The 18280-nt window shown below is 37.6% G+C and overlaps 2 protein-coding genes across 4 annotated transcripts in view; one reads left to right on the forward strand and one right to left on the reverse strand.

Moving 5' to 3' along the window:
- The window catches only part of mnat1 (MNAT1 component of CDK activating kinase), a 25110-nt gene extending 9805 nt beyond the window's left edge, over positions 1-15305 (reverse strand). The window contains exons 1-6 of one of the 2 annotated variants that reach the window (XM_081351522.1): positions 15238-15305; positions 7461-7613; positions 7301-7374; positions 7104-7207; positions 6026-6166; positions 5618-5749 (exon numbers count right to left, since the gene is read on the reverse strand). In XM_081351522.1, coding sequence (XP_081207648.1) covers positions 5618-5749; positions 6026-6166; positions 7104-7207; positions 7301-7374; positions 7461-7594 — 585 coding nt within the window. In that variant the 5' untranslated portion in view covers positions 7595-7613; positions 15238-15305. Of the gene's footprint in view, positions 1-5617; positions 5750-6025; positions 6167-7103; positions 7208-7300; positions 7375-7460; positions 7614-13905; positions 14121-15237 lie in introns of those variants that run through there. The other variant, XM_081351521.1, reaches the window with a different exon arrangement.
- six4a (SIX homeobox 4a) overlaps positions 15283-18280 on the forward strand; it is a 6078-nt gene continuing 3080 nt past the window's right edge. Inside the window, exon 1 of one of the 2 annotated variants that reach the window (XM_081351515.1) lies at positions 15283-16134. In XM_081351515.1, the coding sequence (XP_081207641.1) occupies positions 15344-16134 (791 nt within the window). In that variant the 5' untranslated portion in view covers positions 15283-15343. The remainder of the gene's footprint in view (positions 16135-18280) is intronic. The other variant, XM_081351514.1, reaches the window with a different exon arrangement.

An 18280-nucleotide genomic window follows, 5' to 3' on the forward strand; every position in this document is an offset into this window, starting at 1 on the left:
ACACACAGGTTAATAAACATTTCGCACACGCACCAAAAATTGTTGGATTATGAACTCAAAATAACAAACATAAATTCTACACAGGCTGATCAGTTCCAAACTCACATCTCACACACAAACACAATCTAGAGATTTCCATGTCAACACATACACACTATCCAAACACAGATTACCCTGTCAACAGCCTGATACCAGTGGAAAACTCTTCAGAAATCTGACACACACACACACACAACCACACACACTCACAGTAAATCACTACTGCATCCACCAACTCAAAAATCTTCAAACATCTGCACTCAACATTAATTTGAGGTGTAGTGTGTGTGTGTGTGTGTGTGTGTGTGTGTGTGTGTGTGTGTGTTAGGGGTTGCACGACTACTGATTTCTACTAGTCGATTTCTTATCAAAACAATACTCGAGTTACTCGACTACTCGTCGTTTATGCTACTGTATATGAAAAGACATGAAATAGCTAGATCTTATCAATAAACATTTATTAATTCATAGCCTAATGCAACAATTACATAAGTAAACTCTCAAAACGTTATAATTATGACATTTCATTTTTAAATTTTCATGTAACAGTCTAAAGCCAAATAAATAGCCGTTCTTGCCTTTCATTTCAGACGTCTGCTTCTAGGGGCCGTTCACATATCGCGTCTTTTCCGCGCTCAAGGTCGTTATTTCAAATGTAGGCGCGCGGCGAGCGCGCTCATAATGAAAGCAACGGACGTGGTGCGCTAGTTTGTCCAGTCGGGTTTTTCCTTCTCATCTCCAGAAATATATCTAGTAGTAAAGCTAATGCAAGGGCTAGAAATAAATTAATCCTTTGCTGAATGATACTTCTTCGTCATCATGTAGAGCGCAGTTTGGTTGCATAGCAACGACAGACGCCACGGGAGCGCAAGCGCTTGTAGGAGACAGCGGCACGGCCGCGCGCGCTTTCCACACGTTTTTAGAAGCAATATGTGAACGGCCTCTTGCAGAGTTGGCCAAATTACAATATTTTTGTCATCCTTGATGCAGTTCTTCCACACATCTGACGCGTGGTGTCTGTTGGTGGCGTTCGCCATTTTTAATTCATTTATGTTTAGGCTAATGGACGCTCGAGTAGTCGATTGTTTCCGACAGCGTCGACTACTGGTTGAAGTAGTCGATCTATCGACTACTCGACTAGTCTATGCAAGCCCTAGTGTGTGTGTATATATATACAGTGCAATGCATAAGTTAATACACCCATGCTAAAGTTGACTAAAAAGAGGAATAAAAAATCATATTTTGGAAATTGAACTTAATGCCTTAATTAAAAAAATTAGGAAAAATCCAATCTTTTAGGACACCAATTTTCTTTGTGAATGAATAATGTATCGTAAATAAATAAACGTTCTTCCTTAAAATACATGGTGCATAAGTGTGTACACCCCTATGTTAAATTCCCATAGAGGCAGGCAGATTTTTATTTTTAAGTTTTTTTTTTTATTCATTTTTAGGATACTATGCATCCTGATAAAGTTCCCTTGGCCTTTGGAATTAAAATAGCCGCACATCATCACATAGCCTTCACCATACCTAGAGATTGGCATGGAGTACTTTCCATAAGATCATCTCTCAATGCAAATTAAACTAGCTTTTAGGCTAACTGAAATAAAACCATGCCAATCTCTATGTATGGTGAAGGCTATGTGATGATGTGGGGCTATTTTAATTCCAAAGGCCAAGGGAACTTTATCAGGATGCATAGTATCCTAAAAATTAATAAAAAAAAATAATACTTACAAATAAAAATCTGCCTGCCTCTATGGGAATTTAACATAGGGGTGTACACACTTATGCACCATGTATTTTAAGGAAGAACGTTTATTTATTTACGATACATTATTCATTCACAAAGAAAATTGGTGTCCTAAAAGGTTGGATTTTTCCTAATTTTTTAAATTAAGGCATTAAGTTCAATTTCCAAAATATGATTTTTTTATTCCTCTTTTTAGTCAACTTTAGCATGGGTGTATTAACTTATGCATTGCACTGTATATATATATATATAAAGAAATGCTGCTGATGCTGTGCATGTTGAGTGACTATAGATACATATTCCCTCCCCAGCGCCTCTAAAACAGAGCTGCTGGCTCGATCCATCTTCATTACTGTGCGGGGGTGGAGAGGGAAGGAAATCCCTGAGCTGAAACACCCCTCCAGTTGTCTGTACATTCAGAGTTTCACTCCGAGCAGTTACACACTGTTTAACGGGGCCTTGTGTTCAAATCAATCATGTATCTGCAGCATTTCGACATTCAGTGCCGTCCAGCGTTTTAACCTCACCCCTGCCTGGGCAGTGAATCAGTACGTATGTTTAACATTAACACACAATAAACATAATTTTACGAGGTGGACTTGAATTTTACATTATTAAAATAAATTATCTCCCCTGGTTCTGCATTCTAGACTTCTGTCTTGGGAGGCACAGAACATTTTGACTGGCACAGGAAAGGCACTACGATGCAACGGTTCATTTGATTGTTCATTCTGTGGGTGTGATAATTTTCTTCACCAAACCAACAAATATGGGTTATTATTTCTGAGGTGTGTTTGTCTTGCTTCTTGCCAACATTCAACTACAAATATCAACCAGAATGTGTGGACTGGATTTGGAAAATTCTGTTATAAATTTTTCCTTCTCAATATTTATTTTGAGAAGACCAAAAGAAGGCTCTGTTTCCAAAACAGATATATAATCTACGTATAAACTATAAACGATTCTGTAGCTTTTTATTTAATTATTTTTCCCCCAAGTTTCTCGCACTAAAAAGAGTAAGAAATTAGTTTTACTGACCATAATTAAAATAAAAAAACAAAAACTTTTTGTTACTGCACCTTTAAGACTTTATGTAAATAACTCAAATGATTGGCTATTCATCTTGTAGTACACAATGTCGGACACAGAGCGGGTCGAGTTGATAATCAGAATAAAGTTTAGTTTAATTTGGAGCTTATTTGGACAAAACAGCCCACTTAGACATTAAGAGCCATATGACTGAAATTTAAATTAACTTCAACGTAACATTTGGGGACAATAAATCAGAAATGCATAACTCTAAATACAAGATGGCACCTGTGAGCTTCGGCGATGCGAGTGTGCGTGTTTACTTCCGCGTATACTCTTCTGGTCTTAGCGACGTTCGCATTTGCTGTAAAGAGAAACTTATCTGTGAAACTTGGCTAGATATAATGAATGTTTGTAAAATAAAAGAGAAGATGGTGGTCTATCAGAGGCGAAAAAAAACATTCTTATATTATTGTGTACTGTGCGGTAATTCATTTAAATCCACAGAGATATATTTCATTCTTTCTCCTGTTAAATCTGCGGTTCAGGCTCAGCGGTTAGTGAAAATCCACAGGGATCTCTTCATTCATACAAAACACTCAAGTGTGTAATATACATGTGCTGATTTTGTTCTGACTGCTGGGGGACTAAATGGCTTTCTGCGTAGAACAACACTTCCCTCATCAAGATCTAGGCCTAATGTTTGCTATTGTCAATCGAAGTATCAATCGTCATTAGAAATATAAATAAGCATGATAATACGATGTGGACTCAGCATATGGTTTAGTAACTTTATTTAGTAACATTATTAATGCTAACTTTTTGTATATTTATTATTTAATTAAATCATTATAGGTTTGCATAATGTTCAGAGTTTGTATTTCCACTGTGTAATGTAATTATGAAATTACATAATAATGGTAGTTTACATTTAGATTTTTTTTTAGCATTATTATTAAGGTTACAGTTAGATCGTTTTAATATATTAGTAATAATTTATTAATTCATCTTGCACACCCCTTTGGATGTTTCGTGAGGTTGAGAAACACTGCTTTAAATCTAAACTATACAGTATTACAGTACAACATATATTTTGTTGAAAACTATTGCTAAAACCTCCTCAAACAAAGATTGTCCACAAAAGCTTTTACAAAAGTAGTTTTCACAAAACCTCATAAAACAATGTGTTCAGAGCAAATTTCTGTTAAGGTTTTTTTTTATGGTTAAATTGAGAGGAATGTGAGAGAGCAGCGAAAGGTTTCTGTTTCACATGGGGGATCAAGCCGGGAGAGAGCATCGGGACTCTGACTATGCAAGTCTTCAGGACGCTCCAAGGTCAACAAATATAAACTGTCTATCAGCACCTCTGCTGACCTTCACACACACACACACACACACACACACACACACACACACACACACACACACACACACACACACACACACACACACACACACACACACACACACACACACACACACACACACACACACACACACACACACACACACACACACACACACACACATACACCTCAGATCAGCACATTTTAAAATGATCTCACACTCACACTGCTCTGCATGGGACACAAGAGAAAAATGTCACAAAAGCACACGTACTGTACATTAACACTCACAAATACAACAAAATATACTCATAATCACATGATCTGAAATATCTTGTCCTATTCACAGCTAAATAATCATCAGTCACTGAATTCACGCAGAGAAAGTGTCCTGAATGTACCGTGTAACACTAGTGAACACACATACAGGTTCAGTGGGGATAAAGTGAGCTTTGTGGACCCTCCAGCTGGCATTAACTGAGCTCAAGTAACAAGTGTGAGAGCCAATGCCCTCTCTATGCCCTGTAACACACACTATTTTGATCTCAAAGCCTGCTGGCGCTCTCTCCACATGTATGCAGAGTATGAATCTGCCTGCAAAAAGTCAGACGGACACACACATTGCTAAACTGCACAGCTCAGAAACATCTGTGTGTTAAATATAACTGAGCGTGCCTCCTGCCTTGTAGTGAAAAGCCATCTAAAGCTGACAAACACTTTTTTGCCAGTTACTATCCTCCCTGTACTAAGATCCATGCCAACATACACACCAGTCATCTCTTCATGCCAACCACAAGACACATTTGTGGAAACATATACACTTGGATACACAAACGCACACACAATTGTGCACGCTGTTTCTGTTTTTACTTTCAAACGGCAGTTTTTAAGATGCATTGCTCCCCCTCCTCCAAGTTTGCATACGCATTCATGACATGTTGGTTCAGGTCCGTGTCCTTTGCAGTGACCGCTGAAGGGATTTTTTAAAAAAAGAACAAACCTGTTTTACCTGCTTTACAACACAGACGCACCACAAAATGATATAAACACACACACTCCCACGTCATACTCAAACACTGGCTAATACAAACATGCTGGTGTGTCTGTGTGGAAGCTAGAGCACATGTATAATGTGATGAATATTACACAGGTAACATGCATGTGATGCTACATTAGATGTTTATACACAAATGAATAGCATTTAAGATGTAAATTTAACACAATTATATAAATAAATATTTGTATTATTTAATAATATTAAGTATTTAATAATATTAAGTATTTATTCATTATAAAAAGAATTCATTTAATTATGGCTAATAATAAGGTGGCTTTTCTCATCAAATCCTTGAATTAATTTGATTAATCGTTAATACATTTGATTAAATATGTAATCCAATGACAGTCCTACTGATTATGTGTGCATGTATGTGTGTTGTTTCCTCACAATCATTATTCCAGTAGAGAAGATGTTTGTTGGTTTGACGTTTTGCTTCTGTTTTTCTATCTGGGTCTCCAGTTGGGCGGCTCGATCTTTATGTTGGGCCAAAAGCACAGCCGCAGGTAACTTGGAACTCTCCTGCAAGCACAAACACAACATTCAAGAAATTATTTTCCTTTCAACTTTCATTTTGACACTTTAATTGGTAGTAGAGAAGGGATAGTGATGGGTAGGAGGGGCACATGTCATGTCAACCTGTCACACGTCAGATCACAGTAATAGCAAGTCACACAGCGATCCAATCGGGTGCTGCAAAGTCCCGCCCTACATTTTTTCTTGTCCGAGAAGCCGTTTCACTCGGATATATGTCACTTCTGTTTCATGCCGACTTTAAAGCGTGTTTGTACTGTGTACCAGTTTATCCAGCAGGGCCTGTTTGTTTTTCCTCTTGGCCTGTAGTTGTCTCTGTTCCTCCTGCAGGGTCTCCAGTCTCCTCTGCTCTGAATCCTGCTGCTCCAGCAACAACAGCTCCTCCAACTCCTCCTGCTCACGTGTCTAACATAGAGACAATAATAAATCATGGGATCAAATGAAATAGTCAAAGTCAACTTGATTGTCATTTTTAGAACATCGCAAGGCAATTGTTAAAAACGAAACACAGTTCCTTCAGGGAACAACTGTAACACATTCATGAAGACTGAGAAAAGACAACAGATGATAATAGCTCAATAAAGGCTCAACTGTATCTGGAGCCGTGGTGGGTGTAATTCATTACTAAGTTATCTAATTACTGGAATTTAATTACTTTTCCCTTGAAATGGATTACTCTTAATTTTCTGTTTAATTTAATTAGTTCCTTCTGCTGTAATTGCATTAAATACGGTATAGTCTATACAACAATTCTATATAAAACAATTGGGTATTTAACATTCAAAATTTTATGTTAAAATGTATGTTTTTAAAGTAACTTTGGTCAGTTCAAGAATGATTTATGCAATTGTATATTGTTTATTTGAAAGAATAAAAAGTGCAGTTTCGTGTCTATCCTTGTTTTGTGACACTGGTCGAGGTTGATATGTGATTTAGAAAGTAATTAGTAATAAGTAATCCAATACTTTTAAGAGAGAATAATTAGTACAGTTAATCTAATTTCACAGTTGAAGATGCAATTAGTAGCTGAGTAACACCACTCATCTGGAGCACAAGATTTCTGGGTAACACTTTATTTTACAGTGTCCTTGTTACATATGTACTTACAATAGTATTAACAGTAAATTATGCATAATTACATGCAACTAACCCTCAACCAAATCCTAATCCTACCCTAACCTGATAGTAAGTACATGTAGTTGCTTAATATTACTCAGTACTTAAATATATAATTACACTGTAACAACGACACCTTAAATTAAAAGTGTAACCTATTTCTGCTATAATCTATTTCTGTTTAAAAGAGGTTCTCGCTTGTGAAATCAGAACCATTCGCACTCACCAGCTTGGCTTTGTTTTTCTGTATAACGTCTCTGTTATCTCGCTGGTACTGCTCCATTATCTGCTTGGTACTTTCAACATCTATGTTATTAGTCAGGTTAAACACTGGACAGACACACAAGGAAATACATTTCAAAAATATTTCAAAAACAAATGTATCATATGAATATGACTAAATAAATGGTATATTTATCTCACCAATGTCCTCCACCTGCTCCAGGTAGTCATTATATTCTTTCAGAGTGGAAAAATCAAATTCCCTCTTATTATAACTGAAAGAAACCAAATACACATCATTATTAAAATAGTATAATTAGTCATTAAGAAAAACTAAGTGGATGCGTGCAGCGACACGTACATTTTGAGAACCTTCTTGCGGATCTCCACCTCTTTATCGATGGCCGGATCTTCGAAAAGCTGCACGCGGAAATTACTTTTTCTGAGAGGAGTGTTACACTGCACACAGTTACCTGAGCCACGGACAAACAGCATGTCCACACAGCTCTCACACCTGAAACACACACACACACACACACGTTTTACTCACACTGGCAGAAAGTCTGCTGAAAGAGAGTCAAAATAAACAGTAATGAAATGTGAAATCTGCTGGAAAAACCTTCAGAAGCGATTCCACACAAACACACATTTCAATCATCTCACTGCTTCAGAGAGTGAAATTTGGCCATATTTCCAAAAGGAACCATAAATTCGACTAATGGATAAAACAGAGGCCTGATATTTGTGTGTGTGGTGGTCTTGTTCAATCATAATGGAGTGATGATGGGATGGGTTTGAGGCAAAGCAGACATACACATTAAGGGCTGACAAAGTACAGAGTGTCTTAGAAACCAATGTTACTTCTTGCCCAGAATTTATGCATATAACTAATGCTGAGTTTCAAGTAGATTTCTTAAAAATTCAGTAAACAAATTTTCCACTCAGCAGTTTAACTTTCCTTTGCATTCCCCCTTCTCTTTCTATCAGCTTTCAGAATACATTGCTCTTTGAAATCTGAAAATGACAGGGAGTGTATATAACACAATGGACAAACTGTCTGTAATCAATCTTTGCTGGTGACAGGAAATTATAGAAGGGAAATTACTGGAAAATAAATGAATGCAGATTAAAAAAACTAACAAATCATTTGGAAAATTGGCTTTTAAGAAAATCTAACATTCATTTAAAAATATATTTTTGTTTTAGATTTCTAAAATACATTGATAAAAACAAATCCCATGCAAAAGTTTGAGATGAATAATTATGATTTATTTTATTCAGCAAGGATGCAAAAAGTAAACAAAAGTAATAGTAAAAGCTTTACAAAAACTATATTTCAAATAAATGCTAAGAATCCTGAAAAAAGAAAAGAAAAATCAGTTTCCACAAAACTATGAAGCAGCATTGATAATAAAAATTAAAGTTTCTTGAGCATCAAATCAGAATATAAAAACGATATCTGAAGGTGAAGGATCATGCGAAACTGAAGATTGGAGTAATGGCTGATGAAAATTCAGCTTTGCCAACACAGGAGTAACATTTTAAAACATAACCTACATAATTATATTAGATAATTGTGCCAATATTCGACAAAATGTGCACTGTTTATCACACCAGTGTGCTTTAATGTTTAACCAGGAAGTTTGTCTTGAAATAATTTTATTTTGTACATAATGGAATACAGTCTCACTTGTGGTGTTCACAGTTAAATATTGCCTACCAGCCTACAAAAAAATTGCTTATAAATGTCTCGTTATGATATTATTATCCCCTGCCTATTCAGCCTTCAGGAGACTCGAACCCGAGGCTCGGCTTATCTCCGAGTTAAAACCCCCCTATGATGGAATTGCGCATAAGAGGATAGAGATAATTTACTGGAGGAGAAGGGGAGGAAGAATTTGTCAATGAGATGACATGGTGTATGCTGCTTATATAGTACGCTCGTAATGATGATTGGCAGGACTGAATGTCCAGGCTCCTCCCGAACATACGTTTTGAACAAAAATGAAAATTCTGTCAGTAATTACTCACCCTCATGTTGTTCCAACCCAGGAAGACTTTCGTTCATCTTATTAAAGTCGACTTGAATAAAGCCATTATTTTAGGGTATTTTTGCGCACAAAAAGTATTCTCATAGCTTGATAAACTTAAGGTTGAGCCACTGTAGTCACTCGGACTATTTTAAAGATGTCTTTACTAACTTTTCTGGTGAACTAACCCTTTAAGTTGTTTTCTTTCAATTAGGAGAGGTTTTGTATTTATTTCTGAAACTGATTGATTGTAGGACTGAGCAAAGACTGTAAGTTTGAGTCCGGGTCAAAATGACCCAAACACAACATAATGGTTAAATTGTAAAAATATTTCATAATATTACTCTTTTTGATTAAATAAATGCAGCCTTGGTAAGCACAAGAGACTTAAAAATAAAAACATTAAACCTCTTACACACCCTTTCCATGAAATGGGATCAAAACACATCGCAGACCTGAAGATGTGAAACCCGCATAAGCAGAACAACTCAAAGTGTCAGGAACATGTTTGTGTATTAACCACCGCATGCAACACCATGGCTCAGCTGATGTCTGCCCTATCGTGCCCTGGGTTTTCCCTGAAGAATCTCTATTATTTACTTCCAAATTAATTTAGAGGGTAGACTCTACTTCTCCCTGACCCATGACCTGAACAAGGTGGGCATTCATGTGTGAGAGTGAACTGGCTCAAAAAGCCTGCAAAACAGAAAGAACACAGACTTTCATGTGGATAAATGCTAGACATTCCCTGCTCGTTCCTCCTCTCCCGATCCGTGTTTGTCAGCATGTTGAGAGGTTACTACACTCCTCTAACTCAGCACAACTGACCCCATCACGCACACACAAAATCTGCAAACCACTGCATTTCACACACACAAGCTACCTGTGTCCCTCTCATCAACTATCTCTCACACACACCTACCTGTGCCCTTCCCTCTTCACTGCAGCAGGTCAGAAGGACACACTCAGCATCAGCTTAAGAGTCACAAACACGTGTGTTTCTTCAACTACCTGTCCGATTGGTGGTTTTTAATAAAACAGATTTCAAGTTTTTCAATGCTTAATCATCTATTTAATATCTATTTGATTATTTTACCCTTGTAGATTTTTAAAGATCTTTAAATACTGGAAAAATCATAACAAAATATGAATTACATAATTATTGGACTATTATAAAACTTAAAACAATCAAAATAAAGAGAGTGTTAAGATGGTTAATAATTAGTCAAAACATGTCAATTTTTGCACACATTTAGTGGCATGATTTCCATCACAACCAAAAGATTTTTTAGTTTTTATCAAAAAATGTATCAACAGTGCCGATGACGAACATTCTTGTGATGATAAATGAGGAGAAAAAGTATACTAAGAAAAAATAAAGGTAAGTATTGCTTCTTCTTTTTAAAATATCTTAAAATCACTTGGCTCTATTTTCAAATTAGTTTTTGTTTTTCTCAAAACAATAAGTTCTTATCTCTGAACAATTACTTCAGAGATCTGATTTGAATTTCTTATTCATTCAGGCAAATTGAATACGTTTTGGCATATGTGCAGAAAAGTACAATTGTGGACAATTTGCACAATAGAGTGATGCAGGTATGACGTCACTTTGCAGGCCAACCAGCAGTCAGCATCACACTGGTTCCCTCGACAAAAACCCAATAGGATTTTCCCATAGGCTTTTGGATTATCGCTAAAAATAAGCTCTGTGATCAACAAACGTATGATACTTGCAAGTTTTGTCCATCAAAAAAGATAATTATCACAGATGAGCACAACTTTTATGAATTTTGAAGCCTAAATGCAGTCGCCAGAAGTAAAAAGCTAAAGGTAGGCTATAAACGAACTACTACACCACGGTCCCACAAATTAAACGTCACCCACACTAAGCTTCCGACAACTCTTTCAGTTCTAAAAAATTTCCCCAGAACGTTTGAGTTAGAATAACAAGGCTGTAAAAGCTGTTCGGCGTGATGACGTTTACTCTTTGCGACAACCTCTGTAGTCCCTTTTAGCCACTTGTTAGCAATCGCCTTTTTCGAAACATGTAACAGCTTCAAAAAAATCACAAGTGGGGTAATACTGATGTATTTTATGTCGTAGAATAGCTAGGCTAAAACATTTAAGTGTCTTGAGCTCGTGTTCACCAAATACCTTATTTCAGGTATTTAACTAAAACCCCATTCAAAAACCCATTGACTTTGTGAAGATGGAACCGGAAGTGCTAAAATGCTAACTCGCTTCTGCGTTTTGGTTTAAAAAGTGATGTCATACCTGCACCACTCTATAACTAAATGCACGTGGCTTGCCAATCAAAACTGATGAGTTGATTCTCAGTGAAACTGTTATACTCTTCACTACTTCTAAACATTATTTCACTATGTAATGACACACATGCAAAATGATTCATTTAGTTATCAAAATCGTATCAATAACTAGGTTTCAAAGCATGAATTGAATGTTTTGAGAGAGTTAGCCAACTACATTTTACAGACAATGCAACAGAGTTGCGAATGCGACGTCCTATTAAACAGTTGTGACAATTGCACTTGTCTTGATCTCACGGTAATTCGTACGAATTCTACGAGGTGGCTAATTCGTACGAATTCATACGACCTCACTCGTACGAATTAGTACGATTTTTGCTAAATCGTACATATTTTACGAATTGCCCAATTATTGTTCCCAGTATTTATACGATTAAAAATGGTCTCTGTCTCGTATAGCCTTGTTATTTGTACACGCTGTCACTATACAGATCACAACATGTATATAGGAAAATGTTTGCATTATTTTGTCACTTATTGGGATTAGTATGCTACCTTATCCATTTACATCCAGTCTTTGTGCTAAGCTAGGCTAGCGGTGGGTGCGTCAAATAACACTTACAGAACGCACAGAAATGAAAAAGGTATGTATGGACTTATCTAACTCTGGGGGATACTGTGAATAAGCTAAAGTCCCAAAAAGTCGGAGTGTTCCTTTAAGCCCAACGGGTCAAAAGTTCCCATAGTTGAAGAAACACCAGAAGCAATATCCTCTTCCACTCTCTCAACTGCATTTAATCATAAGCTACAGTCATCCTTATGTTCTGCATACAGAGGTAAACTCTCATGAAATGAGCAGAGGAGGGGAGTGTGTGCTGGAATGTCTCCAGCAGTGTGTCATCAGTGTGTAATATATTCATACGGTCTCTGAGTCCAAGGTCAGCAGTCCACTGTGAATCCTTACGTTCTCTGCAGGTCAAGGACACCCAAAGCACAAGGAGTCAAGTGACTTCAGAGTCAGATACACATCACCCATGAGATCCACACACTACTCCCTCTCTGTTCAGGTTTCTGTGGCTGAGTGACTACTCCCATGCACCAAATGAAATGAATAGCTAGTTTGATCTCTTATGTTGTCTGTATTCATCTTTAATGTGAGCATAAAATGTATGTTGCGATAGTCTTTTCTTCCCTATTGTGACGTATATCCGAGTGAAACGGATTCACGGACAAATAAAAATTAGGGCGGGACTTGATTTTGTCCATCAGGAATTGATTGGATGGTTGTGGTTTGCTATTGCAGTGAACTCGTGTGAGTGACAGGTCCCGCCCTCACGCGAAAAAATAATTTATAATTTCACTGCAATATTACATAATATAAAACAAGAATTGTCCATTTTGATTTCCTGGTGACTTCAACACATTTTTCATGTCACGATTTCCACCACAATACCATAGTTGCTAGTTATTGTTAATACTACGATAAAACTGTCCGTTTTGGGTCAGGTGGTCTGACAGAACTGTCACTTTTCCTACTGATTCAGTGATGCGTTGTCACTAGATCTGACGTCAGATATTATCCATGTAATGATTTTATCAGTAAGTTTAAAGAAGGGGTTTCTCCATTATGTTGTTTTTGTAAAGAGGAAACAGAAACAATTGTACATTTATTTTTTAGTTGTAAGTATACCAAATTATTTTGGTCCAAAGTTTCTCTGTTTATTTTTGAGGTGTTTTACAAATTTGTCACGATAACTGATATAATGGTCTTGTTTATGGATTGAGATACCGGTTTATTGGAAATGGACGATAGCAAAAATATATATATATATTATTTGGAAAATATCATATACATAAAGCAAAATATATGTTAACAGTACCAAATGGTAGACTATTTTCCACCGAGTTAAAGGTTTTTTACGAATCTCTGACTTCAATACAGAACAACCGTTAAGACATCTCAGTTGCTGAAAAGGATAATTGATGTATTAGATGTGTGATTGATTTTCTGATGCAAGATGCAGAGTTGTGAATTTTTATAGACTCAAATGTTTTGTATGTCTCTGTATTCCCCTATTGTTATTGTTATTGCAATAATAAAAATTAAAAAAACTAGATCTGACGTCCATTGGTCATCATGCACATCAAAATAGTAAAAAAATCCTATACTATTTGAAGGACATTACGTATTAAATTATTATGGTTTTACAGTAGTAATATTAACCGTTTTATGGCTGAAACCATGGTCACTTTTTGTAAGGAGAGCCTCGCAAACAGGTGAGCAACCGAAGTTAGAAGTCGTAAAACATCGGTTTACTGCACTCACAGCTTGAAACACTGACCTGGTTAATTTAGAGCACATATACAAGCAAAAACGAACCAGATGCAAATAATAAAACGTTCTGTCTTGGACAGCATGAATAAAGATTCACTTCTGTATCTATGAAGGTTTAAGATCTGTACAGGTTTGAGTAGCTGCTAGAAATCTGACAGCAGGTAAGTTACTTACAGCGTGTGTCCACACACATTGACCATCAGCTTCAGAGATGGATTTCTGTATTTAGTCGTCTTGCACCTCGGGCATCCCTGATCATCCATTATTATTATTATTATTATTATTATTACTTGTTAAAGTACGTTATAAAAAAATAAATAACTAAATACCAGTAATCGACACACACTGCAGCTCACAACAGAGCGCATAACAGTGTTACATTCAAATTCGTCCTGGAAGAAACATGTACGTTTAGTCTCCCGTTCCTATGCTCAAGTTTGATCTCTGTCCAGCGCTGAGTTTCAACAAACGAACGAACGAACGAACGAACGAGATAGATAGATAGATAGATAGATAGATAGATAGATAGATAGATAGATAGATAGATAGATAGATAGATAGATAGATAGATAGATAGATAGATAGATAGATAGATAGATAGATAGATAGATAGATAGATAGATAGATAGATAGATAGATAGATAGATAGATAGATGGATAGATGGATAGATGGATGGATGGATGGATGGATGGATGGATGGATGGATGCTAGATAGATATCTCTATCTATCCATCTATCTTGATAGATAGATAGATAGATAGATAGATAGATAGATAGATAGATAGATAGATAGATAGATAGATAGATAGATAGATAGATAGATAGATAGATAGATAGATAGATAGATAGATAGATAGATAGATAGATAGATAGATAGATAGATGGATGGATGGATGGATGGATGGATGGATGGATGGATGGATGGATGGATGGATGCAGATATTTCGTAGGCTATAGCTTATGTAAATTCACCAACATTGTATTTATTTTATTATATATTTTATTGTATGCCTCTTTCCTATTATTTCACCTTATTAATTTTCTTCTGTTAAATAAATAAATAATATATGTTTGGTTGTATAATAGGCTATAACAATAACTGTAGAAATGAAATATTTACTAAGTTTTAAAGAGACATTAAGACCAAAAACCTATAGTTTTAACCGGATATAAAATGAACTGAGGGGTAGGGTTTGTCGTTTTGTAAATGTCTGGATCGTTTGAAGTGTTGTATGAGCAGTCTGGGTCTTTTCAGAGTAAGCTCAGAGTAAACACACGGCAGCACACAAAAGCTCGAATGAGATCTCACCTATCGACCAGGTGAGCTGCGGGAGCGCGTCACGGCAGAGTGACAGATTCATTTGAATGGTTTCGCCTTGAAGCTGCGTTCGCCCCGCCCCTTTCGAAATTTCGTGCAGCCAATCATGTGTGTCCAACCCCCCCACCCCAACCATCGGGCTGAGAAGTCACGCTGCTGGAGCGAAAGGGGAAAGCTATCCACTTACAAAGACACCCGATATCACTCGCATGGCGCACGGGTAACCTGATCAGCTTGGGCAGAAACGAGGCGGGGTGACGGACTAAAGGAATCTGAGGTGAAGAATAAAAACAATGTCTATTTCCTCTAGTGAAGTGACAGTGGCAGGCGACATCAAAAAGGAAAATGTGAAGTACACGGAGACTCTTGAGAGCTCCACGGACAGTCGGGGGCACGTCAAACTCCTGACTCTTGACACTCCGGTGGCCGCCGGGATGCTCGTCGGGCAGCAGCAGCAGACCTCTCCACTGGAGCGCAAGATGCCCACTATGGACTCTTTGTCTGCGCACACTTCACCCGCAGCTACCGCGAGCTCTTTGGCTTTTTCACCGGAGCAAGTTGCGTGTGTTTGCGAAGCGCTTCAGCAGGGGGGCAACGTGGATCGACTCGCCCGGTTCCTGTGGTCTCTCCCGCAGAGCGACTTATTGCGCGGTAACGAGAGTATCCTCCGCGCTCAGGCGCTGGTGGCCTTCCACCAGGCACGCTACCAGGAGCTTTACAGCATCTTGGAGAGCCATAGCTTCAGCCCCTCGTGCCACTCTGCCCTGCAGGACTTATGGTACAAAGCCCGGTACACGGAGGCGGAGAAGGCCCGCGGTAGACCGCTGGGCGCAGTGGATAAATATCGTCTGCGACGAAAGTTTCCCCTTCCCCGGACCATCTGGGATGGAGAGGAGACGGTGTACTGCTTCAAAGAGCGCTCCAGGAACGCGCTGAAGGAACTCTATAAGCAGAACCGGTACCCGTCCCCGGCCGAGAAGAGGAATCTGGCCAAGATCACAGGACTGTCCCTGACGCAGGTTAGCAACTGGTTCAAAAACAGGAGACAGAGAGACAGAAACCCGTCAGAGGCGCAGTCCAAAAGGTGAGCAAGACACATTCTGTTCAATGAATGAATGAACACTTTAACAAGAACTTTATTAAGTTATATTGGCATCTCAAGACTATTGAGATATAGTTAAAGCAAAGTTTTTGAGAGATCAAGAACCCCCTTTTTGGCATTTCATGGTTAAAAAAAGTTTCTGCTTGTATGCTTGTGGGTTGTTACCAGTGCTTCTGCATTTAGAAATAAATATTTGATTTATTCACATGATGTTAAATCAGAAGAAAACATCGACATTTTGAAAGGCAGCTTCTAAAGGACATTATCAAAAAGGGTGCATAAAATGCATTGCGTGAGTCACCACCGCGTGTGTTTATTTTTGAGTGAGTAGCTACTCAGGATCCATTGACGCGTAAGGTTTGCTCCACCACATAAATCACTCTGAACTATTTACTTTTCTTTTTAGCCAGAGGGGATAGGAAAACCTCCTCTTCAACACTCAATTTTAACACACTCACACACATGCACTGGAAATACAGGATTCACTAATAATGTTTAAAACTCTTTGTGAACAAAGCTCCTGCGCACCTGGTGGAGGTGACCTTACACACATACATACTTTTTTTCATTCACAGAAAGCTGATGTCACACGCTGCTTAAAGCAATGAGGCAATTTTATAATTTACAGCTGGACTCCTTGACCAACATTTCAACAAAAGAAAAACACTAAATAGGTCTTCTGAATAATCAACAATTCATGTGTTTTTGCTAGAAAATGCATGCGTTTGTTTTATAGAGGACATCTTAAATGCCTCATTCATTCATTTATCTTGTTATTTTCTGTAATGCCACATGTGGGGGTGTGGCAAATATGATATTAATAGGCCACGTCAGGCGTTTTCAACCTTTACAGATCCAGGGACCCCATTTAGAGTCTCATTATTATATTATTATATTATTGGCATTACCTTTTATAGTGTTTAATAGATCACCAGTGTTTAAAATTACATTGAAATATAAATAATATGTTTGAAAGTCCAATATATTTTATAGCCTATATCTAAACCTTGGGGATTTGCTAATTTAGCATTACTGAAATATGTTTTAAACGGAAAACAAGGAACTGACCAGAACTTAAATTTAGTTTTAAACGCGACGCAACTTGCAAAGACGCTCGTGTGGACAGACAGAACGCGTCTTGTGTTTAAGCTCCCAACCACGTAATGACGTTATCACTAAAAAGAATAATTGGCAAAATCTTTTGGCTGGCTGTGAAGAGGAACACATGAGCGTTGTGGAAGTCCTGTCGGAGTCTCACAGCTGCTGCAGTCATTCATTAAACGCGCCCTTCTCTCTCAACTACACGAATTTATGTTTGAACAGCTGAAGTCACTGTGAAATATCTTCAGCGCGCAGTGGAGGAATCGCGCTCTATCGGACTTTAAAATATCAGCTAAATTTAACCTCTCGTTATACTGGCGGACCCTCCCCGTTTTTGCGAAGGACACTGTGAACATAAAGCTGACCATTTGTGAAGTCATGCTGTGATTGCTGGGTTGTGTCGCCAAATGGTGTGCGTGCGTGCGTAAAAGAGAGTCTGTAGTATAGACAGGATTACTCCTGACATGCGAAGCCTGTGATCTAGGGGGTCCCGCGGTGTGAAGTGGATACTCACCTCCCCATTTGTCTATGCGCGCTCCCGTCTCCATCTTCCTGCAGCTGCGTCATTCCGCGCTCATGTACAGTTCAAATAGTGAAAAGTTGGTTCATAATACAACATTCCCCCTTTCATTTTCAAAGTACTTAATTGGTGTGCGTGTTTTGTATACCATATTGCCAAACGCATCAACAGTATAAAATAATAAAATCATCTTTCATCTTCTCTTTCACACAGTTTAGAAATATAGAAAATTTTAGCTTTTAAAATATATCAGTGTCACCATTGTCACAGTGAGCACAGATATGTTTTTTTTGTGTGTGTCTGTGATATAGTCATATCTATCTATCTATCTATCTAACTATCTATCTATCTATCTATCTATCTATCTATCTATCTATCTATCTATCTATCTATCTATCTATCTATCTATCTATCTATCTATCTATCTATCTATCTATCTATCTATCTATCCATCCATCTATCTATCTATCTATCTATCTATCTATCTATCTATCTATCTATCTATCT

The sequence above is a fragment of the Scardinius erythrophthalmus genome (genome assembly GCF_964197995.2).
Source record: "Scardinius erythrophthalmus genome assembly, chromosome: 21".
NCBI classification, from domain to species: Eukaryota; Metazoa; Chordata; class Actinopteri; order Cypriniformes; family Leuciscidae; genus Scardinius; species Scardinius erythrophthalmus.